General features: G+C 40.8%; 2 protein-coding genes across 22 annotated transcripts in view; one reads left to right on the top strand and one right to left on the bottom strand.

The window, feature by feature from the left end:
* Positions 1–25,517, top strand: part of dock7 (dedicator of cytokinesis 7) — a 304,975-nt gene that overhangs the window by 6,495 nt on the left and 272,963 nt on the right. For 10 of the 21 annotated variants that reach the window (XR_011311159.1, XM_069704785.1, XM_069704794.1 and 7 more), the window contains exons 6-30: positions 190–402; positions 560–645; positions 769–835; positions 1,313–1,462; positions 2,075–2,155; positions 2,431–2,593; positions 3,818–3,960; positions 4,111–4,204; positions 4,313–4,475; positions 13,611–13,728; positions 13,996–14,066; positions 15,698–15,836; positions 16,093–16,194; positions 16,346–16,432; positions 17,189–17,420; positions 17,680–17,844; positions 18,060–18,080; positions 18,939–19,108; positions 20,254–20,346; positions 22,413–22,502; positions 24,011–24,106; positions 24,208–24,348; positions 24,487–24,600; positions 24,961–25,128; positions 25,264–25,403. Coding sequence is in view for 20 of the 21 variants with exons in the window: in XM_069704785.1 (XP_069560886.1) it covers positions 190–402; positions 560–645; positions 769–835; positions 1,313–1,462; positions 2,075–2,155; positions 2,431–2,593; positions 3,818–3,960; positions 4,111–4,204; positions 4,313–4,475; positions 13,611–13,728; positions 13,996–14,066; positions 15,698–15,836; positions 16,093–16,194; positions 16,346–16,432; positions 17,189–17,420; positions 17,680–17,844; positions 18,060–18,080; positions 18,939–19,108; positions 20,254–20,346; positions 22,413–22,502; positions 24,011–24,106; positions 24,208–24,348; positions 24,487–24,600; positions 24,961–25,128; positions 25,264–25,403 (3,107 nt within the window). In the remaining variant the exon portion in view is untranslated. The remainder of the gene's footprint in view (positions 1–189; positions 403–559; positions 646–768; positions 836–1,312; positions 1,463–2,074; positions 2,156–2,430; positions 2,594–3,817; positions 3,961–4,110; positions 4,205–4,312; positions 4,476–13,610; positions 13,729–13,995; positions 14,067–15,697; positions 15,837–16,092; positions 16,195–16,345; positions 16,433–17,188; positions 17,421–17,679; positions 17,845–18,059; positions 18,081–18,938; positions 19,109–20,253; positions 20,347–22,412; positions 22,503–24,010; positions 24,107–24,207; positions 24,349–24,486; positions 24,601–24,960; positions 25,129–25,263; positions 25,404–25,517) is intronic. The other 11 variants (XM_069704796.1, XM_069704795.1, XM_069704793.1 and 8 more) reach the window with 4 other exon arrangements.
* Positions 5,526–10,027, bottom strand: angptl3 (angiopoietin-like 3). The gene is made up of 7 exons (XM_069704778.1): positions 9,392–10,027; positions 8,664–8,774; positions 8,380–8,491; positions 8,149–8,262; positions 7,766–7,861; positions 6,577–6,849; positions 5,526–6,372 (listed from the first exon to the last, which is right to left on the bottom strand). Exons 1-7 carry the CDS (start codon positions 9,917–9,919, stop codon positions 6,188–6,190), a joined length of 1,419 nt encoding a protein of 472 aa, XP_069560879.1. The 5' UTR covers positions 9,920–10,027; the 3' UTR covers positions 5,526–6,187.

Raw genomic sequence — 25,517 nt, 5'->3', positions numbered from 1 at the left:
AAAAATGACCCAGCTGCTCGAATATGTGTGTAGTTACTTTTTAGCTACTGGGTGTCATGAGGATCCCGAGCAGCCCTGACTCTTTCTCCTATTTTGTCTGAAATGTAACTGTCGTCCCTGTCGGAGTGATTTCGCTCTCTGATTTGTCTTCATGTTGTCTGTTTTTTTTTTTTTTCTTTTCTCTTTTAGGATGACCTAAAGCGGCGGTCGATGTCTATAGATGACACCCCACGGGGCAGCTGGGCCTGCAGCATCTTTGACTTGAAGAACTCCCTCCCTGATGCCCTCCTCCCCCACCTCCTCGACCGCGCCCCCAATGAGGAGATTGACCGGCACAACGAAGAGCAGCGCAAAAATAACCGCCACCGCGAGCTCTTTGCTCTGCACCCTGCCCTTGATGAGGTACAGTACACCCCGTTACCTATCCTGAAACCTTGTTCTGCTAGTCAGTGTGACTTTTAGCATTTTTGTGGACCATTCAATCTTTGTGTTTAAAACTGGCCTCAGGTTGTCAGCAACTTTCACATTTTTCTATGTGATCTTCCGTGTGGATGTGTAGGAGGAACCCATTGAGCGCCACTGTGTGCCTGAAGTACCTAAAGAACACTTTGGCCAGAGGCTACTCGTCAAGTGCTTGTCCTTGAAGTAAGTGGTGGACAGTCAAAAAAAAAAAAAAAAAAGAAGTAGAAAAAGAAAGAAAATCCATGTAGGTCTTTTATTTAACTGCAGCTTTCTGCTGACCCGCTCCTTTTTCTCTCCCCCTTGAAGGTTCGAGATCGAAATTGAACCCATATTTGCTAGTTTGGCCTTATACGATGTCAAGGAAAAGAAAAAGGTAAGCTGTTATGCTTTCCTCAGTACCTCCTCAGCCCTGAGTTGTTGGGTCACTTCTGCAAGCCATTAAAGTTGTTGGGAGGCCAAAACGAATTTGATAAGTGGACTATAACATTTTATGTTGTGGGCCTGTTGTGCGTTTTGGGAATGCAGTTAAATCATACGCTAGAACTATGTATCTATCTGAAGAAGCCCATCTAGTGCTGCTTCTTCCGGCTCCCCTTTAGCTAACAAACACTAGAGGGTAGCAGTTGCCTGGATGAGTAGATCTCTTGTATATATATATTGCTCCTCCACAGGTGGCTCATTTCTCACTGAAATGTTACCATGTTTGTAAGCAAGAAATCCGGTTGCGGTAACACAGCCAATCACCCAGAAATAATGACTGAATGATAATAGTTGTGTGTGTAGTCATGATTTCGTTTGTTATTTATTTGGATAAAATAATATTAATGACCCGTTTGTATGCGTCTCTCAGATATCGGAGAACTTCTTCTTTGACCTAAACTCGGAGCAGACGAAAGGGATGCTGCGTCCGCACATTCAGACCGCAGCCATCTCCACGCTGGCACGCTCCGCCGTGTTCTCCATCACCTACCCCTCCCAGGACGTCTTCCTAGTCATCAAGGTGAAACAGTTGTCTTCTCAATTCTGCAAATACATAATAAAGTAATAATACTGTATTGCCTTTGAAGTTATAGGACGGTGATTATAAAATGATTGTTTAAGTGGTGGTGCAAACAAAATGCATCCAATAAACCACAGCTTAATGTACTGTAGCTTAACAGATGATTCAGTCTCCGGACTGTTTCTGCAGTAAAGACATCAGGAACTGCTTTCAACTCGTTTTTGCTTGTCATTTCAGTTTTTTTTGTTGGCAGCAAAACACATTATACAAGCCATCAGAAGCTCCTGTAGATTTGGATTTGTAGTGCTGACTTACTGTGAAAAGAAAGACTATAAATGGACTCGGAAGAAACCCGCCAGCCGGGCAACATTAAGGCTTGAAGCGGTTCATAATGTGATACTCTGTGGAGGAGAAATTGTTACACTGTCAGATCAAAAAGAACGTTTCACGTTGTGACAGGCCTTGAATAGAATACAACCTCCATTTGTCAAACAGAACAGCACTTAGAATACTATTAAAAAAACACTATTTGACAGTCAGCCTTTGTCCCGTGTGGTCACCTGATGGCTGCATGTGAGCGTATTTACTGAAAACTGTGTGCTTTGTCAACAGCTGGAAAAGGTACTGCAGCAGGGTGACATCGGAGAGTGTGCTGAGCCCTACATGGTCTTCAAAGAGTCAGATGCCGCCAAGGTATGATCAGTGTGAATTAAATGTTAGTCTCAGATGGATTATAGTAACACTGAAACATGATGTTTTAAGTTGACATGCGTTGGCTCTTTAGCTGCATATTCAGTTGTAAAACTGCATCCGTTTCCCTGCGTTATACCTCACTTTATCACCTATATGGTGCACAGTATATAAGCTTCTTTTTTGGTGAATGAATCAAATTTGAAATAATATAGGATATAAGCTGTGTTTAATAACGTGCGGATACGACTAACTTAACATATGTATTTTCTTTATAGAACAAAGAGAAGCTGGAGAAGCTTCGCGGTCAGTCAGAGCAGTTCTGCCAGCGGCTGGGCCGCTACCGAATGCCCTTCGCGTGGACCGCCATCCATCTAATGAACATCGTTAACAGTGCTGGCAGTCTTGAAAGAGATACAGAGCTGGAGATGAGCCTCTCAGGTCTGACCTTCTCTTTTAACACATGCTTTTGGACTGTAAATGTCTACGTGGACTATTTATCTCAATGTCGTCATCACCACTCAACTTGGGAAATAAAAAAAACCTTAAAATGTATACTTTTTTTGTAATGAACACTTAATTGAGAGCTTAAACACAGAAATAAGACAGGCTTAAATCAATTCACTTAAACAGGGACCTATTGTAACTAAAAAAAAAAAAACTAAGGAAGTAAAATAAAATTTAGCAAGCTGTCTAATTTAAAAAAATTCCCCTCGGGGATTAATAAAGTAAATACCTACCTACCTACCTACCTTAATAGGACTGGATTACTAAATTGACCTTTAAGTTACAGATAGTAAGCTGGTAAAAGGGTCCCATGTAAACATGCATTGATCAAGCTTATTTAGTAGAGAGTATGTCACTCTCATACGCAGCCAACTGTGTCATAGTCGATGTCCATTCTTCATTAGACAGTGGGCGTCCCGTCCTCCATTTAGCTGTATTAAAAGCCATAATAATCCATCTCTTTTCAAAGGAGGATAGATCAGAGCTGTGGAGTTTAGTGGTTGACCCCAAAATAGGCAGATTTACAGAGATTTTTCAAACTGCTGGACAGGGGCAATCTCTGCAGAACGGAGGCACCGTTTCCTTTTGCATCTCAGTCAAGAATCTACTGGTATTAAATTCCATCTAGAGAGTTGATTTGTCCAACGCCGTCTATGTCATATTTTCATTTAAGAAACCTATTATCCATTTTCTTGTACATTGTATTAAAACCAGTATTTTTTATTCTTTTATACACCCACTTGCAGTCTCAATGTCACACATAGTTATCTGGGGACAGAGACCGGAAAAGACCTGACAGTCACGCACGTGACTCATGGACATGTTGACACGTTAGCACACTTTAGAGTGTTTATCTGAAAAGAACTTTCCAACGACAAATATTAAGAAAGGCAAATTCAAACAGAGCGCGCAACATCCAACAAAGTATCCAGCCATATCGATCCTTGGTGTGTTACGTTGAGTTTTAACCCTCAGTGTTTGTCTAGCCTTTGACCTCACAAGTTATCTTCGATGCTGCCTGCGGTGGCTTCCCGTTGTTGCTAGGCAAAGTAGAAACAAAATGTATATTTAAATCCGAGAAGAATACATCTGTTTCACCTAAACATGATTGTTTCTTTGTTTTAAAATGTTGAATTTGTTTTGATGGTCTGTGTGTAGAAAGAAAAGGCTCATGGTCAGAACGGAGGAACTCGAGCATCATGGGACGGCGTTCCCTGGAGAGGACCACCAGTGGAGATGAATCATGCAGTCTGACAGGTTTCAGACCCGCAACACTTACCATCACCAACTTCTTTAAACAGGTGTGTGCATCTCCATCTGCACATAAGTATTAAATATACACATGTGGTGTTGAAGCACCTCCTGCAATGAGAGATATGTCAATAAATCCTCCATCTTTCATTTGAGTGTTTTTAACTTTCTCTGTAATTTTCTTTTTTTTGTTTTTTTAGGAGGGAGACAGACTTAGTGATGAGGACTTGTATAAGTTCCTAGCTGATATGAGAAGGCCTTCTTCAGTGCTGAGGAGACTCAGACCCATCACGGGTACAAAGACTCTTCTTCTTTGATGATCATGATTAGAAATTTGAAGAAGTGAACCAATTTTTTTATTAATTTTTTTATTCAAATTAATATCTCCTCTTCCCTCCACAGCCCAGTTGAAGTTGGACATTTCTCCAGCCCCAGAGAACCCCCACTATTGCTTGACCCCCGACCTCCTGCAGGTTAAACCCTACCCAGACAGCAGGGTGCGCCCCACCAGGGAAATCCTGGAGTTCCCTGCCCGTGACGTCTATGTACCAAACACCACATACAGGTACAGGAAAACAAGTTAGCTTTCAACAGATTGCAGGAATCCTGAGGGTTTTCTACTGCCTAGTCATGCTACAATCATTAAGTCCTTGCCTCGTTGGCTTACGTTTCTATTAACATCTATATTAACATTATGTTTCAGTGTTGCCTTTCTTTCTTTGCTGCTTATTTGAAAGTGAGTTTTTTTTTTTTATGGATGGTTTGCCAAGCAAGTGAAGACCTTAATCAAAATTAGTGCTTTGTACAGTGATGACTGACTCCGATGCTCGTTAATGTTAATCTCATCTCTGCCACTGTGACCACACAATTATTCCACCTGAACAGCGGCTATTTTTGTCAAGGCCACGTCGAGATAGATGTTAGCAGACAAAGCAGCCATCAGGACTCTGTGCCAAAGGCCTTATTCATCTGCAAATAACCAGGTGCCTTCCCATTGTAGATTAACTAATGACAGACAGCCGGCAGAATTGGGTTTAATGAATGTGTTTGTTGTTTTGAATGGTTGTCTGGGATCACTGGCTTTTTCTCACCTAATGATTTCACCATCTTTCTTAAGTTTATTTCTTGGCTTTTGTGTTGCCTTTTTAAAAAGCAATACCTTGAAGATTTCATTTGGTTCAAAACAAAGTAGAAAAAAAATATAGTTTTTTGGACAGATTGATTTATTGTGTCTTCATAAATATGATTTGTTACTGCACATAGCTTCTTTTCAGGGTGACGTGTTAGTATGAGGCACATTTACAGTACAGTTAGTTATGCTGTAATAACGGACAAAAGTCAATATGACTCAATAACATAGGAAATACACAGAAATGATGTTTTTCTAACAATACCAGCATAAATCGTATAATAGCATGAACATGGTTAAATACTTTACAGAATAAAAAAAAACAGAACAGACAAAGATAAAAACTCCCATCAGTGCGCTGCCAAATATTTGTATCTCCATATACAACAATGTACAATCTTTTGTACTGAATCAGACTGCTGACATTGTACCTACTTTGTAGATGTGTGGATGAAGCAGTGTCAAATACCATAAAAAAAAAAAATAATAATAAAAAAAAAAATTACAAGGCCTACAATGAAAAAAAATTACCAGCACGGCCACTTTTTTAAGCTGTTGAAGATGCAGTGTTTCTTAAAAATTTGGACTGATAGAATTTGCATGCTTTATGTAATAACCTGTTTGTGTTTGTGTTTGTGCTTGGGAACGTGCATTAATATTTTGCCTTGCAAAGATAAAGTATACTTTAAAATAGTTTAACGAACATATCGAATGCATTTAAGTTCACCTAAAGGACGGTTAAGCAATCTCAGTTTTAGAATTGTTATCTCTTCATGCTTTTCTATCCCGCTGTAACACTGTGACATTTTGCAGAATGAGGTTGCTGATGTGGATCAATATGTCTGTTTGATGAGTGATTGTGGCTGTTGCATAATGTCAGTTCTCTACTGTCCTTGCTGGATCAGACCCAATAGGTTAACAACCTGTGTCATTGTTGCATCATTGCGACAGTTCAGCTTTTCCCAGCCTCTGACAAAATGGTGTTGGGAAGCAGTCCGCTCGACGTTGCAGATAATGTGGTGTCACAGACATATGTAAAACCTGTGTTACTTCACTCTACCCTTTGTATTGAACTTTTTGGTTGAACGTTAGATATCACTGCATGTGAAAAATGCCAGTAGTATTGTATGCGGTGTGAGCTGCGGCGTTCAGTTGGAGCTGTAAGCGGTTGGATCTCGTTGTACGCTGATTTTAGTCATCTTGAGGGAGTACGAGGACCCTGTGCCGGGCCTCCAGTGAATGCCCTTCCTCCTCACAGAGCGTCCCTTTGCTCTCAACCACAAATATCTCCCATTGAGGTTGGTTTCACCGCAGGAATTCAGCCACCACCCACCTGCCAAAGAGTCAGGACAGGAAAGTCAGATCGACACAAAGTAGTATTAACGGAATCATCTTGTCCTGGAAATGTTTTATACGACAACTGTTTTAAAATAACAAAAAACGTCTGCAAATGCGGCTCATTATTTTGTTTGTTGCCATGCCGTGGATACAGTTCACCATGCTGCGCCGGCGCTGGGTCAGCTTGTAAAACTCCTACCTGTGTAATTGCGAGCGCAGTTGGAGTTTCGGTGGTTGTCATTATTTCTGTCTTTTGTGGAGAATCTCATGCCGGTGCTGTTGGCCATGGCATCGGGCAGGTCACCGGAGAAGTGGCTGACGTGAAGGGTGTAATCATTGGAGGGACCATCCAGAGAGAAGCGGTATTCAGCCCAGCGCGTTTCCTCCTTCCAGTCCTCCAGATCAACACGCAGGATGTGAACTCCCTGCTGTGTGAGGCTGTGGATCTTCTTTAGGCCCAGCCAGAAGTCTTCTGCATGAGACGTCAATCACGTTTGATCTTTTTTGGACATTTCACCCTTAAGAGAATCTATTTTGAACGCTGCATGTCTGTTAGCAGGGAATTTCAACATGGTTTTTGTCTGATGCATTTTTAAATTCATTATTTTATCAATTTCTTTTTTTATCTCTAAATATGAGGTTTTTAGTCACTCATATTTAATCAGAAAATGACAAGAACTTTACAACTTAATTCATTGCTGCAAGAGCCATTACTTTTAGATATAGCATGACTGCTCCTATAAAAGCCTGCATGAGTGTATCAAATGCTGAAGGGAAAGCGGCTTTAACTGGCTGTGTGCTCAGACAATACAGGAAGCCAATTTGTCAGTTCAGGGCTCATATGTGACAAATTCTATTTTCCTTTGACCCCGACTGTAGGAAGTACTTGGAAATTCCCCTTCTTCCTACAAACGTATTTGCAGTTTAAGGCTGTAGTAACTGTGAGTAGTACTATTGTACAACCAGTTGGTCAGTTGACAGTAAAACTATTATGATAGTTCGAGGCATTTTTGAAGTAAAACTGTCAAGCAGTCCCCCATTTTCCCGTCTCAGATGTGACGGTTTTTAGCTTTGCTTTATTGTGAGTCAGAATTAACAGAATAACTTTGGGTTTTGGCCTTTCGAGCAAACAAAACTCGCCGCCCTAATCAATCAATTTAAATGTTTGCACTTACTTTTAGTGTTTTTTCAGAACATTGCACAACAATATTTCTTAATAATAATGAGCCATTTTGACAAAGAGCTTATTTATTTTGAACTTATTATAAGTAAAAAAAATAATAACAATTCTTATTACTGTACAGTCAACTTCAAATTGTATCTTTTTTGGATGAATTCAAAAAAGTGCATTTGTTTAATACAAAGTTAAAAATATAAAGCGTACTCACTTTCCATATCTCCAAATCCTTTTTCATACTTTTCCCATGTCTGGTCAAAATCATCCGAACCATCAACCCTGCGTTGGATGACAGTTGAACCCCCATCTATTGAAGAAATTAGAAATACATTTCAAGTTAACCACACAAACGTTTTGGTCAGGAAAGTCAAGAAGCCTCCTTCTCAAAAATAATGTGAATAGGATATCCTATTGGATTCTATCTCCCTTTATGGATTACCTGTTCCTATCGAGCATGATAACCTTTTGTTTTTTGCTCTTTGCCCCTTCATTAGAGACATGCTGGTGCCTTATCTTTTAAATGTCAGTCCTTCTGAATACAAATGCAGTATTTTTGATGCTCTCGCTGAGAACTCAGATTGAAGTCTCACCCACCTGAACTCATTTCGCAGTAAACGTTGAACGGCTCAGATCCGTTTGGTTTGATAACATAGATTCCACTGTTCACCTCTCCTTTGTTAAACAAGTCACTGCAGTCCACAGCGAAGTCTGAAACACAATAAAGAAAATCATACGGGATGCATCCAAATTGCACTGCTTTCATTGAAAGAATTTTAATACTTACTGCAGCTTTTTGAATACTGATGACATGTTTTGAATAATTACCATTTGTGTTCAGCCCAGTTGAATTTCCTGTCAGATATTCAAACATATCAGGAGCTGCCTGGTCTGAATCCATTGGCTTGTCAACCGTATCTTGAAAACTGTCGTAGCTGAGCTGCAAGAGAACGCGAATCCTTGATGTTAAATAGCGTTGTCAGCTCAATTCCCCCCCTCAACATATCCCCGAAGCTGAACTTGCATAGATAATTCAAAGTACCAAATCCTCTCACTGATGTCAGATGTTTGGCCTTTGAATGCAAAAAAGCAGTGAATTCTTGTACGACTACCTTTTCCTCCAGGTTTTTAATCTTCATCTTCTGGTGGTTGAGCTGATCATGCTGCTCCTTCACTGCTGTCAGAAGATTGGTGATGGTTTTATCTTGAGCTTCAATCACTTCCTGAAAAATACCGTGACAAAAACATTATTTATTCATTATACCTTTTTATATAATTTACAGCCCTGTCAAGAGCTTTTTTGAATCAGTTAAAGTGAACTCATTTTTAACTGTTTCTTTGGTATTGTTTATCTTTAGTTTATGGAATTGTTACTTTTATCACTAACATGATAGAAGCAGAGTATTACTCGTGCCCAACGATAAACATACTAAATATTTTGTAGTGAGTTAAGTTTCCATCTCTTCTACAGCTTATGTGTTCTACATACTGTATTTTGACAAGTCGGATTGGAAACAATAATGCAACACGCAGTTTAGGACATATTAATGTATTTTGCAATAGTTATTGGTCCTATGAGGATCAATAGGCTTATCTGGGACCCGTTGCTCTTTCTGAAAAATGTACAGCGGTGATTAATGTGGCATGTGGGTTAACGTCATCCAAGGTAGTTGAGCTCAATAAATGCATTTCAATTGTTAAGTCAACTTGATTGGAGTAATAACTTGTGTCCATCAATAGACTTGAATGGTGAGCAGACATCTCCACTAGCTGATGTGCTTAGAGGAGTAAATCTCAAGAATTGCAGCAGAAAGTTGTAGCTTCTTTAGTAGCTTCTCACCTTGAGTGTTGTGATTTCGCTGAGCTGGTCAGCTGGGATCATGCTCTGCGACAGTCCCTGCAGCCTCTCCTCGAGGCTCCCCACCTTGCTCTGCAGCTGCGTGCGCTCCTGCAGGATGCCGTTGATCTTAGAGTTGATTTCCAGTGACAAGTTCTTGATCTCCTCATTGTTGGTCTTCAAGAAATTGGTAGTCTTCTTGAGCTCCTCCTCCTCCTCCTTAATCTCAGACGTGACCACTGAGAGCTGGTAAAAAGAGTTGTCGAAAATGTTCAGCTTCTGGAAGATGTCGTTGATTTGGGCCTTGGTCTTGTGGACAAACTCCCGTAAACTCTGGCCCAGCTGGAGGAGGCCGTTTGCTAGCAGGCGGACATCGTCCAGCATGGCAAAGCGAGACTTTGCCTCAGTTGGGCTCAGTGCTGTGGTGAAGGCCTGGGAAGGCGGGGTGGGGTACTGTTGTCTACCTGAGCTCTCCAGACAGACAGCAGCTGTGAAGCTGGCTAGCACCAGCAACAGGCACAATGGCTTCATAATGACTTTCCTTTCCAGTCCGGGATTGTGGAATATTTTCTATCGCTGCTGTTGCTTTCCTCGTCTCTGTGCGCCACTCAACACTCCCCCTCTCCCTCTGCTAGACTTCCTTGCTGTTAAAATGATGAGAGAGCAGCAGGCTGCGCTGTGTTATATACTGCCCTCTCAGTAGAGGAGGAGGGGGGGGGGGGGGATTAGTTGATCATTAAACCCTACTATGTTTTTAGCTTTGTACCCCACCTCCTCCCAAATCCCCCTCCAGCCCTCCCTCTCCCAAACAAACAAATCACAGCAGTGAGCAAATGACATATACAGCCCCCGCCCTTCTCTACAAACCATTTAACCCCAATCCCCTCTCCATACCACACCCTACCCTGCCCTGCTCTCCATCTGTGGTGCAGCACTTTAGCTGATCAGCAGAAAGCCAACAATGGCCATCGCTGTTTTTGATGGATCGTCAGTCTGATCAATCTCAAACCTCCTAACCCTGCACACACTGTGCTCTGATTGATAATGCTGTGTGTAATTAATGCTCCTGGATTTGATTTAGCATCCTGCTGAATCAGCCTAGAACCAGTCTCTCTCCCTCTCCTCTTCTTCTTCTTCTTCTACTTCTTCTTCTTCTTCTTCTTCTTCTTCTTTTTTTGTGGAGAGGGGAGTGGGTCTGTCATCTGTGCCAGGGTTGAGCTTCTGGGCATGAATGATGCTGGAGAGTTTGGACAGTGTGTACTCATCATCATGGTTTTATTGCTCAGTCCTGTCATTTCTTTTTCTCAGGTTTGTCATGCCTCGTGTGATATGTTTTAATGGCACCAGACCTGGAATGGGGAAAACACAGTTTACTGATTAGCTTGCAGCTTTTAAAGGATCATTTCTGTCGTTGTGGTACATTACATCAAAGCCGAGCTCTGTCGTAAAAAACAATCTTTATGGGAGAGTCTTAGTAAGTTGTTTCACCCAGACTTGCAGTGTTGGTAAATTATGCCCAACTTCAACCAGAGAGGGGGAGGAACTAATCAGTGAAATGACTTGCTGTAGTATTTAATTGGAATATAAATATTATTCTTATTTTTTTTTACGCAATGTGGGTCTGCATTTCCAAAATAAGACACACAGTTCAGTGAATTGAAATTGGTTCTTGTCCATAACAATATATATTTTAGGGGCTTCCACCTGTTTTATTTGATCATTTCTGGCAATTTTGGTTTTTGGTATATTCGCTGGTTTGGCTAATCAAATGATTAAGTTTGCTCTTTCAGTTGTCAAAAGGAATGCATGTTTACAGATCAGCTGTTTATTCAGTTTGTATGCTTGAAGACGAGGTTCTGACATCAGAATAAAAAAACGTCATGCTGTTACACATTGCAGAAAATACTAGAATATTTGGCCCATCGCCTCTAGCTAGCTTTGCCTTTAAATTTGAGCACCTTGGCTTTAACAGTGCACCTTAAAATACCACATAGGCATCTTAATGAGCTCTCCAGTAATTAGCGGTTTTAAGGCTGGATTACCTCAGCTCTCAGTAATGAAGGAATGCTACTTTTTCCATAGGAACAGAGCAGAAAGAGAGGCTGTTGTGGAAAGGAAGAATTGCCCATGAACCAAGTAAATGTGGCAGGAATTTGCTTTATCACCATAAAGCTGCCAACTATATTCACTACCCTTCATTCCAGCTCAGTGGTTAAGGCTGTGGCTTCACAGCAAGAGGTTGAATTTGATGTTTGAGCCTAAATTGGCCTGCTGGAGCTTTTTCCTTTGGTGCTGAAATGGTGTGGTTCGTACCAAAGTTCAATTTTGCTGGTGATTTTTTTTTTTTTTTTTTTTTTTTTTTATACTTGACAAAATACAAAACATAAAACATGCCACTGAGTTCACTCAACAGTTTAAATAATGCCAACTGCTATGTTTGTTGTAAGGAAGCAGGCTAATGAATTCTAACTTAATTTAAGTTTTCAAATCTGTAGCTTTACTGATTCCTACGATTGCGATTATCAATTGCGGAGATGTTCTTGTTCTTCAATCATAAAATGAACGTCTAAGTCTGGGTGAATGTACAGTAATCCGGCGCTGCCAGATTATTGTCAAGTAGCATTTAAGACTACTAAACTAAACATGCAGTTCTGCAGCAATAGATTTTATGTGAAGAGCTTTTTTTGTTTGTTTAGGATACAAAATTTACAATTTACTGTCTGTGAAATTTAGGCTGTTGGCAATATTTGTGAAGAACAAATCATATAATAAACAAGTTTGACCATAAGTAACGTTTTCATAGAACTTTTGAAAACCATGATGAAATTTAAGCATATTTCCTGTTTGTTTTTTTTATTTTTGTCTTCACAATTAATGATATCTGAGAATAGATATCATTAAAACTCACACAGTCCTTCAGGACTATTTCAACCTGTGAAATTTTCCCCCAAAAAGGTTGACATCAGTGAATTACTTTGTGACCTGGCCTGTTGTTGAAAAAAAATGAACCTCCTCATTCAGAGTTGATAAACAATGACGCTTTCCCCCAACACAGCCTCTCGGCCCGAAATAGCGACCGCGCATAACTGCTTCCTGCAAATGTAATGGAGAGCTGCAGAGTTTGCAGTGTAAAGTTTGCTTTCACATGTGTACTGATTAACCTAAGTTGAATCTGATGAGATGAACTGACCAATCAGCGACGCTTCCATTTGTGCTTGTATGGGTGTTTCATCTTTGCGACAGTAAAGTCACTCTGAGGTCTATTTCAGTTCAACAGCCCACTTCAAAGCAGCCATTACAAACTGTTAGGACACGCTACATGGTGCTTAACAGAAGAGGGAAATAAGTACAGTTGTAATCCTCAGACAAAGATTCCCACGCCTCCTTGTCAGTTGTGGTTCCAGCTGTGGTCTCTGTGGGGCCGTCCCCCACAGGATCGACTACGTCATTGCGGTTTGTCAGCTGATCCCTGGTTACTTTACACTTACTATTCTTGGGCTTCCCACCTTTTCCCAACGGTGTAGTAACCCGTGTTTTTCACAGTGAAATACTGTTATTTCTGCTGTCAACAATTAGATACTCCCGGCTTCAGAACTCAAGCAGAATCAGAGCCACCGTACTGTTTATGCCGGGAGAAAGTTTGCTAATATGCCAGATTTATGTGATTGTTAGTCAAATGATAAGCTTATTTCTGATAGTTCTGTTAAGTTTGCGCTATACCTGTTAGAGAGGTTTGATCCCGTCAAAAAAATGTTTAGTGCAAGTTTGCATCACCAACCTGGCAAAGCACGTAACTTGCTACACGGGAGCTCCCCGTGCTCCTTCGCTTCCCCATCAACGGATCCAAAAGCTCCAGATTCTCTTGGTGGCTATAAGTTTTGGGTCTATTAATTGCACAAGAACTTATGTTGAATTAAGCAGTCTTTTCAAGGGGCCCTGTGGAACCTGTTTATTTAGTTTATATCCAACATAGTTATTAACAGAAGCCACATAACAACATATATGTGAGCATTTGTATTGAAATCAGCTGCATGTTGTGACTCATCTTTTTATCCCAAAGCACAACTCAAAGACATGAAGAATCACTGTGTGTAAAATTCTGTGATACATTTTACAGACTATGAATTTCATCTCTTACTACATGTAATGTTTTTTTGATGCAGTATTACATCATTACTGAGGTGTCTTGTTTTCTCTTTCCTTGTGTCGGTATTGTTTTCAGGAATCTGCTGTATGTGAACGCACAGAGTCTTAACTTCGCCAACCGCCAAGGCTCCGCCCGCAACATCACAGTGAAAGTGCAATTTATGAATGGAGAGGATCCAAACAATGCAATGCCGGTACGCCATATCCTAATACAACACAATTCATTGTTTTTGAACTGACCTCAGGCCAGTCAGCCATACTCTAGATATAGTTGTTAACATGTTGGTATAATGTTTGGATTTTTTTTTTTTATGTCGGTCATTACATTGAAATGCAGTTGTCAGGTTGTATTATTCTGCAAATTTATGTCAAGATATGGTAACAATTCATTCTCTACAGCACAGCTTTACCATCATTTGAATCTTACTGTAATCGTATTGCTTTTTTTTTTTATTCCTCAGGTGATATTTGGGAAGTCAAGCTGTGCAGACTTCGCTAAAGAGGCCTACACTGCTGTGGTGTACCACAACAGGTACGTGCGGTTGACTTTTTTGGTTGAAATAATCTGTATAGTGTGCTCTAGGAAACTATCAAAACACCAACTGAAGCTTTTCAAAAACTGTTATTCTATGGTGTGATGATTAGGCTCAAATGAAGTAGGAAAAAAAAAATCACATTTACCAGGTATCAAAACATTTTAAACATGATAATAACATATGGTCATTCAGTCCACTAGTTCACTGCTGTTACAGGCGACTCTGAGAGCTCAGTGCGTTGCAGTGGGGGTGGTGTCCTTGGCACAAGTTTCTTCGATCTTAGAGGGGTCTCTGTTTTATCATCACTATAAGGCTTTTTTATGACTTCCATCAGTTTGTCATTTGTCACCCTGACATCACACCTTCACGACTAAAATTAATCATCCTGTGAATTATGTTCCTCTGGGACGAGGACAATCATGCAAAAGAAGTCAAAGAAGTGCCTCTGCTGTAAATAACGATCAATACATTTTTCATTTCACTCAGGAATGGCAAGATATTTCTCTCATGAAAGCCCTTCAAGGAACATCTGAAGGAACTGGAACGGGTCTTTTTTTATAAGAGATGTTTTGTAAATCTGGAAATCTTCCATCTCTGTGTTTATATCTGCTTTTGGCTTTGATGCAACATGCCCAGCCACTAACACTTTATCTTTTCCACAGTGATTAAAGTTGCTCCTGGTGCTGTTCTTTTTTCATGATTTCTCCTTTTCTGGCCCAGAACCGAAATGTTTGTGCCCATGAGAAATGAGGGTCCTTCTGTGACCCTTTTAAGCACTTTTGGTCATTTTCTGTCCTTGAGGCAAACCTAGTGGATTTGTTGATGGGCCTGCTGTAGTTGTGGGTTGTTTGTTTCTGGGCACTGGCCTGCAGAGAATTTTCCTCCCGTGGGACTTTGAAAGAAAATTCAACTGAAGTGAAAAATGAGGGGTTATATAATTTTTTTTCTTTTTAGATCCCTTTGCTTCCACTATGAACCCCTGCTCTGCCTTGAGACAAACATTCCCAAGTTATAAATGGATGGAAATGGGATATGTGGAGATGTCAGTTGTATATATGTACTTGCAGGGATAGACCTGTACTAATATGCAAGTCTATAGCTAGTGTGTGAACCTGTCCAGCAAATCCATTAAACCTCTGGGCTAACCATTTTCAATGGTTTCCAGAATGAGTTATGTGAAGGTCTTCTGGGGAAGTCAATTTGAGAACCCTGTAGATATTGACTGACTTGCTCCCCATTCAAATTTAATGTTCAGCAGAGTACCAGCATTGAAGAGTTGCCAACCACAGAGCAGGCACTCAGTAGTGAAAAGCAGTTGCACACTTGCTGCCTTAATGCAAATAAAGACTTAAGTATTTACCTTTTGCCCATTAACATAAGCATTGTGAAACTTTTGGTTATATGGTGCGTTCAGACAGACCCGTAGTCATCGGGGATATAATTAGAACCAACAGACAAGTGGATTGACATCGATGCTGACATGCATGACTTAACCGGTCTACGTAGTTTGGAAACAAATCTATATTGTTTTTGGCAGCCTCTCCTAATCTATCAGATTGTTAGATATAAAGCCATTCGTAACACTGTACTTGAATCGTTTCTATATCATTGCTTCTTATTGCTGCAGATCACCTGACTTTCACGATGAGGTCAAGATCAAACTGCCCGCCTCTCTGTCAGACCACCACCACATCCTCTTCACCTTCTACCACGTGAGCTGCCAGCAGAAGCAGAACACGCCTCTGGAGACCCCTGTGGGATACACGGTAGGTAAAGCCATGACCGTACTGTGGTTGTAGATAGCAGCTATTTGTGCTTTCATTCATGCTGGGATAAGTTTAAATGAAGACATGCTCATATTATTACCCACATCCTCTCCCACACAGGTGCACTCTGTGTTGAACGACATACATGCAATTTTATACAATGTGAACACTTGAAATCTTGAAGATGCCACAGTAAATGTATATTCAAAGAAAAATTGTAATGTGTCTTTTTTGTCATCTGTTCCTTCTTCTCTAGTGGATCCCCATGTTGCAGAATGGACGTCTGCGAACAGGACACTTCTGTCTGCCTGTATCTCTGGAAAAGCCACCGCAGTCCTACTCCGTTCTCTCCCCAGACGTAAGACACAAGTTTACAAGCATGCAAGTGTTTTTGAAGCAAGAATGAATTAAGCATCCTTATTGTCCTTATTACACGCACATTTCTTTCCCTAGTTTGTGCCCTTTTTAGTAGCGCAGTCTGGATTTCTTTGGGTATTGTTGTATTTCAGGTTCCTCTTCCAGGAATGAAGTGGGTGGACAACCATCGAGGAGTGTTCAACGTGGAAGTGGTGACTGTTTCCACCATCCACACACAGGTAATAAAACAATATCCAGTAGCTTTACGGTAGTGTTTTGTGGATTTGTGATTGACTTTCATAACCTCTCATCCACCTCTGTCTGTCCATCTTTTCTGTTTATACCCTGTCTATTTCAATATAAACCCTTATATTACTAAATAACCAGGTTTTTAGAACAGCTTTATTGCAATATTTTTCACAAGTGTCACACTTTAAGCTAAGTTAAGCGAAACAACCACATCGGGTTTTCACACTTAAGTAATTCCATCCCAGCACCAGTTCATTAGTGGCTGACTCTTACCATGCCAGTAATTTACTGAGGTCTACTCCATCTCTGTGTCGGCTGTGGTGTGGAGGGCTTGACTGTGGTCCCCAGGAGCCTAACTGGGACTAATGTGCTCATAAATCACTGCTCCTGGCACAGATTAGACTCACTGGATTCTCCTGTGTTCTTGTAGTAATGTTCGTTTTGCGGTTTTTACTCAGTGAGCCAACTTGCCGGCTCAGAGATGAGTAGATCCAAGCTTACTTTTGTTTCTTGACTTTCTTCCCCTTGTGTGCCCCTCACTTTTCAATTCCTTCAACACAATGTGGATTTTTAAGCTCTGGCTTGTCTTCTTTTTGTACTCCCCATTCATATTTGTCATACTTCTCTCTTCTCTTCTGTTCTCTTACCATCTATCTATTCTGCATTGTCTTACCAAACCTTATTATGGTAATAAATTGCTCACTCTTTTTTCTCCTTTGCATCCCCATCCCCCCCCCCCCCCACAGGACCAGTACCTGGATAAGTTCTTTGCCTTGGTACATGCCCTTGATGAGCACATGTTCCCAGTCAGGATAGGAGACATGCGCATCATGGAGAACAACCTGGAGGCCGAGCTCAAGTCCAGCATCGCTGCACTCAACTCTTCCCAGCTGGAGCCGGTGGTTCGATTCCTTCACCTTCTGCTCGACAAACTAGTGTTGCTTGTGGTGCGACCGCCAGTCATCGCTGGACAGATAGGTATGATAATGGCGTGCGCTGACTAAAAATGAGAAGGAACATTTTTGGAGCAGCTTGGAAGTTTTGAAACAAACTTCCAAGCTGCTCCAAAAATGCGTCAAGAATGATTATGTATTAAATGTGCCACCTAAACACCTTGAAACCTTCACCCCTTCCATGCAGCGTCCCAAGTCCAATGTATTTATTCAGTTTTACAGTAGCCACTGTGTTCTGCACAGTAGCAGTAGCACTGACTACTCTTGTGTGTGTGTGTGGTTAGTGAATCTAGGCCAAGCATCCTTCGAGGTCATGGCGTCCATCGTGAACCGGCTTCATAAGTACCTGGACACCAGCCAGGACATGCATGGCCGCAACAGCTTGCTCTCCTCCTACATCCACTACGTCTTCCGCCTGCCCAGCACTGACCCCAACTCGCCGTCGCCAGGTATTTAATCTTAAATACAGGTAATCTCTTCACATTTTCCTTTATTTTGCATCTCGTCTTCTGTTCTCTCTTTTTAAGTTTACTGCATCCCCCCCAAAAAAAACTCACCCTCACCTGCCTGCCATAATTTTTCTTCTTCTATTTTGTTTTATCTTTTGCTCTTTTTTTTTTTTTCTCCTCCCACATCCTCCTTACCTTTTGCTTGCTCAACACAGACCCCAACTCATCCTCAACAGGTAGATATGGTACTACTACTGTACATCACTGTGTGTGCGATTGTTTCACCTTTTAAACGGAAACTACAGTTGTTTCTTCAAGTAATAGATGCTTTGGTAGATCGTTTGATGTGTGGCAGTTGGTTTTTGGTGTGTAAAGTTGTAATTCTTTGCAATCTTTCAATCATAGTTCATAAAACCATTCATTACCAGGACACATTTTCCCCTTTTTCATTGTACTCGACTCTACTTACTGTTCACACTGGTTGCTTTTCTGGATTTTGTTCCTCATTGCAGCTAGTACCCCTTAAATGTGGCACCGATAATATAGGAATGATGTGTCAAATTACCGTGACGTCATCTTCAACACAACACGCACACACTCAATGGATCCTTTCGTCTGCAGCCAAATAAAGGAACGTGTGCAACGCCTCATTTGGTAACTGCATAGTTTTGCAGATTGTCACTAATGGAGTTGTTCATTGAATACAAACAAAGTTGGATCTGCTATAGTAGCTCGCAGAGTTAACAATGCATGGTTTGTGCAGAATATTCTCTCTCATGCACTCAGTGATTATAACGATTCTCCCTGATCAGCGCACTCAGCTGGCTTGAAGCTCGATTGAGGTGATTCCCAAAGAAGTAGCAGGTGCAATCTACAACTTTTCCCAATGGAAAACAAAAATAGCAAGTAGGTTAGCTGGTATTGGCAGTGGAAAAGGGGCTATTGGTTATTCTATGTAAGTGTAATCACTTATGAATACATATATTAACGAGCTGCTTTGAACTCGTGGGGTTCACCACCGTATGGTTAGGTGCAATGGTAACTCCCATCACATCCCAGATGACTCATTTTCCTTTGTTTGTGTGCCGTCCCAGGCCCCGGTGGGTTGGGAGGGTCCGTTCACTACGCCACCATGGCTCGCTCAGCTGTCCGACCAGCCAGCCTCAACCTCAACCGCTCCCGAAGCCTTAGCAACAGTAACCCTGACATCTCCGGTACACCCACGTCTCCTGACGACGAGGTCCGCTCCATCATCGGCAGCAAGGTAAGCTCGTCGAACGGTGCCTTGGGTTATACACGAGGACTCAGACTTCTTTAATGTCACTACTTATCAGAGTTCTGTCAATCTTCTGTTAAAGGATAAACGAGGCGCTCAACTTCAAAACGCTACATGTGGTTATAATGTGGACAGAATCAGCAGTGGACAAATAGTAATACTTTTTGTACACAATGATTTAACATTGCCGCAATCTTATTGATTTGTGATGTATTTTAGGCACACACATGTAAGGTAGTTGTACTATATCTATATATCTTAACCTACGTAAGGCCTCCATGTGCACAGTGACCCATGTGCCTTTTTTTTTTTTTTATCACGTGTAAACTGTATAGCCAATGCGTAAACAGAAGCTTGGACATCTTATCTCTCTAACCGCTGTAACAGCAACCTGTTGCACATGCACACACACACACAGATGCGTGCACAAAATGCTCAGTGTGTACCGGTTGTAAAAATAATTTATGGCATTTGGTTTACAGTCAAATCAGTGAAACAGATGCTGTGAAGACGATACAATAGCTTGTTGTTTCAATAGTCGTATATCTTTTAAAATATATTCACAGAAGCAAAGTCTTTCCGGCCTGTATCGGATCTCTTTCTTCTTTTTTTTTATTTCACTTTATTTATTTGCTGTCATGTATGTTGTCTTGTATAATTTGTGATTTCCCACTTCAAACATTTTATTTTTTATTTAACCCCAAAAGTACATGAGCAGTGAGTGAATGATGTAATGTGCCTTTCTAATGCTCTTGCTGTTCTTGTAACCATGATATGATGGATGCAGCCCCTTTCTTGATGAATGTTCCCTTTGCTGCTAATACTTAACTAAACCTTTCTTCTCTTGTCTCTGAGGGAGGGGAAGTTATTTTTTACACACACAGAGAAAGGGAGAGAGAGAGAGAGAGAGAGAGAGAGAGAGAGAACCTGTGTGCTTTGCTCCTCTGTGGTGATGATTTGGATTTTTAATTTACTGACAGCTAACCTTTTTTGGGCCCTTGGCATCTTCCAGCAGTCCTGACCTGTGAACCTCTTTAACTTGTCATTATTCCTTTCCTCCTCCTTCCCCCGTGCTGCTCGCTTGTTCCCTTGCTTCCCGCTTGCCTTGTGTCCTTTGACCTCGGCACCCCTAGGGCTTAGACCGCTCCAACTCGTGGGTGCACACCATGGGCTGTAAGAGTGCCCCCTGGGGATCCAGCCCCGGGTCCGCTCCAGAAACCATGCAGGTGGTTTTATGAATGCCCCGTCCTCCACTTTGCCTCGCTACAAAAGCAACCTTATTCACACTGAAGGGATACTGCGATATTTGGAGTTTTGGTTTATTTGTGTTCTTTGCCAGAGTCACTAATAGGAAGACGATCTTTTCTAAGGTTTTCATTTTTTTTATATTTGTAATGTTTTTTTCTTTCTTTTTTTAAAATTTTGTCAAGTCACAACTTTCCAGTCCCTCCAGGATTTTGCAGGTTTTTTTTTCTTTTTTATTGTTGCAATCAAAAATAATTGATTTTTGTGGCGGCTTTTCTCAAAAATTGTGAAGTAATTTGTGGAGTTTTAAGCAAATTTTTTGCATACAATTTTTGGGAATTAGCAAAAATTGCAAGTCATTGGGAAAAAAAAATGATTTTAGTTTTTTATAACTTATACCTGATAAAGAGTAATGTGTAATAATTTCCTATCATAGAAATATATATATTTTTTAACTTGGAAAACCATTGACTTACAAATGATTCTTTGAAGTGATGTAACGTTACAAAACAAAGTGCAGTCTCTTAGCCTTTATAAACCTAATTTAATATATCCCTCTTGTCCCCTCTTCTACTTTGAACAGAGCTTCTGTTGAGGATAGTTTTTGTGAAAAAATCAGGGGAATTTTGCAAAATTGCAGGCTCCTCTAAATATTGTGGGGATCACTTAAATTTGTGTTTATTAATGCAATCACTAAATTGTAATTTCTTGGAGGGACTTTCTTTCATCATATGCTCAGTGAAGCTGCTTACAGTGGTTTGAAGTTAAATGATTGTAATTGCCAACAATTGTTTTGCTAAGTTTCTCCAAACTAGCAAAATTTCTAAACAATGCACATTGTGGCAAGTGCAATACAAAGACATGAAACACCAAAACTTCAGAATATTACAATATCCTGGAAGACTTTAAATCACAACCCTCCCATGATTCCACACATGGGAGTCACAGCCGCCTCCATGACCATCTTACTGTCATATTAGAGTCTCAGAGTTCATCCCTCGTTGCTTATCACATCTAACACCTCTCTTTTTCTCAGTAGTGTCATGAAAAGTAGTTGAAATCCAGACATTGCAATGCTAGACCGGGTCACTGTTGACCTTCCTTTGTTCTATGTCGAGTTTGCCCTGTATTTTGGGTTTACACTTGGCAATTACTTCTAAACCTAAAGCCAAGACAATCTTTGCGCGTATCTATTTCACACAGGATTGTTCGGGCAGTAGAGAAAAAGAATAGTGTTAGAAATGATCTCCCATCAGACTAGATTTACTGTATTTATTTTATTTCATTTATTATTTCCTTTATCTCCTTTCTGGACTTCCACATCTCTCAGCCAGTATACCTGCATGACTTTCTACTAACCCTGCATACCATTCACTTTGTCACTGGAGCATGGTGTATCTGTGAGTGTGAATGTGTATCTCCATGTGAGGTCTCTGTCTGCTTCACTTTCCATCTTCATGTGATGTTTATGTCCTCTGTCATTTTGTTGTCACGGCGCAGTCCTTTTGTTAGTTATTCATTTACACATCAGGTAACAAAGATTACCACATTGAGTTAAATGCGCCTATGCTGACAGAGCACGTGCCTACCGTAATGATACCTTTTAATAGTGTCGGATATTTTCCCTTTATGTCATTATTTTGTGTCTGAAGTACTGTGTTCACCTGGAGGGATGCAGAATTGCGCAGGCTTTAAAAGCAAGAAAAAGAAATGAATCTTGAGTCTTCATTTGATCACATGGCCTTTCATGCAGCCATTTTGCATCTCTTCCTCAAAGCACCCAAACTACCGACGTCTCAACTGTTTTAGATTACGGGTGCAACACTTTTAAGTGTTGTGGCCCCTGTCCTTGTGTCTAATTGTTTTGTGTCTTCATGTATGAAAAGTGTGTGCAAACAGATCACAAAAGTGTGGTGTAGTGTGCATGTGGGGCTGTGTAACCCGGCACACACATTTGCCTGTGTGCTGAGGAAGAAGTTGCAAGCCCGCCCTCCCTGTTGCTCCTCCACTAACCTTGCTGTCACCGTTCCATTCATCCCACTCATAGGCCATGGAGCGCTGTGGCAATCGCATGTCTTCGCACACTGAGAGCGCCAGTTTCTTGCAAACTTTAACAGGACGGTTGCCCACAAAAAAGGTAGAGCCACTTGCACCGGGGGAGGAGCCAACCCCACCCACCTCCTTGTTCGCCTCCTCACCTGTCTTGTCTGTGGATGTGTGCCTCCGGATTGGTTGGTGTCGTATTTGGTTGTGGTGGAGTCTCGTTGAATGCTGTATGTCCCTGATCTGCCTCTTGTTCTGAACATGTTGAGGAGTTTTTCATGTGCCATGAATGTTGGTTGTGGTCTGGCTAACGCTGACTGTGTTGTACAGTAAACTGCATCGACATAGTCTGGGAAGTCTTCATTCAGTGTCCTCCAATCACTCAGTCACAGAGAGACCAACACGGTTTGCTTTCCGATCAAGTGCCGTGATCTCTCGAGAGATGTACCAGCAAACATACAACCAGGTGATTAGTTCGATAGCGATCAGGATATAGTGTACTACTATAAAAGAAGTAGTTTCCTGATAAATATTATGGACAAAAAGTCAGTTTACTAGCTTTTCCCCCAGAGTTTTCAACCACATTTCTCAGTCTTTGTAGTTGGTTGTTAATAAGTCATTTTCAGATGTCAATACTGACGATTCTACAGAGGTAGAAATGTTTCTAGTAAAACGACGAGCTTAACGAAATGTGCCTTTTCTGTAGGCAGCAGTGAGGTCATATATAGATCCGTGTATAGATTCAAAATTTGGCTATCGATCAGGTCGTGCCATCTTTCTTATCTTCACTATGTCAACAAGATTAAAGAAGACTTGCCAGACTTTGGACAAGAGTCAGTGTGTTCGCCAGACTGTGTTGGATGTCAGTGTTGCATAAAAACGCACACCTTCATAAATGTTATTTTTGCACAATATTTAGAAAGACATGAAGAACAATATATTGTTCTTGCTGTGCAAAAACTGAAATTTTTTTTTTCTTCTGTAAAAAAAAAAAAGAAAACACATTTCAGCCACATAACATCTGAAGATTGTAGTTTGCATGTTTATAGTGCATCATTTCCTAAAAATAACAGGTATGCACAAAATTAAGAATTATATTTTTGTGATGATTTTTCTTTTAATTTTTTATGTATTTATTTAGAATTTTTGAAGTTGTCACCTGAATTTTAACACCTAACCTCCCTTTTTCTTTGATGAAGTTCATTTTCAGTGTTGGAGGCGCAGGAGCTTTACTGGACTGTATTGTTCTGTCATATAGATAATGTAGTATTAAGAATCATTGTTAATATTTTGAGTCACACAATTGATACCTGTCACCAGGTTCATTTGAGTTCAGCACAAGAATTACTTTTTTTTTTAAGTAACTTGTCACATACCACTATACATATTAAGCCAATTAAGTCTTGTTTTACATCATAACCCCCATGAGTAAATACATTTTGAAACCCTGTTTACACTATACATCTTCAGAGTCATAATTTAATTTCACAACAGAGAGTGTACTTTTTCTGGTGCCTCACATTATCTCCGTCTGGCTCTACTGCTTTCTGTTCCCCCCCTCTCCACCTCTTGGCCTCTATGTATTTTGAATTTCCTGTTCAGCTCTTCCATGAGGAATTGGCCCTCCAGTGGGTGGTGAGCAGTGGAAGCGTGCGGGAGGGTGCTCTACAGCAGGCCTGGTTTTTCTTTGAACTCATGGTAGGAAACAAAATCTTTATACATAAAAAAAAACAAAAACAAAAACCTTGGATTTACGCTGAATGTTTCTGCTAAATACACGTTGAACACCTTGATCACAGGTGAAGAGCATTATCCACCACCTTTACTTCACCGAACGCTTAGAGTCACCGAGGAAGAACCGTTTCCCTGAACGCTTCATGGATGACATCACAGCCCTGGTCAGCACCATCGCTGGTGACGTTGTGTCTCGTTTCCAGAAGGTGAATAATGACCCGGTCAAGTGCCTCATGGTATCACCAATAGATGTGCAGTTTTTGGAGTACAGAGGGGTTTTAGAGGCGTGCTTGTTATGAGGAAAGTTGGAGAAGCTATATATATTGTGTTTCTCATCCGTTCAGGATCTGGAGCTGGTGGAGAGGCTAAACACGAGCCTGGCCTTCTTTCTCAATGACTTGTTGTCAGTCATGGACAGAGGCTTTGTCTTCACACTGATCAGGGCATACTGGAAACAGGTACATTTATTATTGTGATCATTTGAAATGCCGTATTTTTTTATGATGCAGGATAATGCAGTTCTAGCAGGATCAATACGACAGAATATAATCTTGGCATCCCAGTAACTTTTAGATTAAGCATGCAGAAAGACGCAAATTACATTGTATTAAATGAGGATCTCCTTCCTGTATGGCACTTCCACTATGTCCAATGTAAGATTCATAGTGATATGATGAAATCTGAAATTCTTTGTCTCAGAATATAGAACAAAGTTGTGATGATATTTTTAGATTACAGTTTTTTTTGACAGCACATACTGCCTTTTTTTGTTGTTGTAATTTTAAATAAAACATTTTAAAACCGTGTCCTCTCTCCAGGTGTCCACAAAGCTTTACACTCTGCAGAATCCGACCCTGGAGTCTTTGAGGCTTGATTTCTTGAGAATTATTTGCAGCCACGAACACTACGTCACCCTCAATCTGCCCTGCAGCCTGCTCACCCCGCCTGCCTCGCCTTCTCCCTCCGTGTCGTCAGCAACGTCACAGGTCAGACAAAAAGAGATGGAGGGAGGGAGATTGTACATTGGACAGAAAGACTCTAAAAATCTCAGAAGACAATCATCAGTGATAATAATCAGAGATGATGTATTTATGGTGTTTTTCATGTCTCTTCTCCCACAGAGCTCTGGGTTCTCCACACATGTCCAGGACCAAAAGATTGCCAACATGTTTGAGCTGTCTGTCCCCTTCAGAGAGCAGCATTATCTGGCTGGACTAGTGCTGTCTGAACTGTCAGTGATACTGGACCCAGACAATGAGGGGTTAGTATGCTTGTAAAGTTAGTTTAATAAAGAAAGAGTTCACGTATATTAGAATATTTTTGAACTGATACCTTGATCTCTTTCTTTGTTTCTTTTTCTTTTTTCCTTTCTTTT

This window comes from Brachyistius frenatus, unplaced genomic scaffold (assembly GCF_029030835.1).
Source record: "Brachyistius frenatus isolate BFR_SWC_R1_liver_20210118 unplaced genomic scaffold, ASM2903083v1 Contig_52, whole genome shotgun sequence".
NCBI classification, from domain to species: domain Eukaryota; kingdom Metazoa; phylum Chordata; class Actinopteri; family Embiotocidae; genus Brachyistius; species Brachyistius frenatus.
The sequence above is the reverse complement of the archived record's forward strand: the minus strand, read 5'-3'. Positions and strand labels throughout refer to the sequence as shown.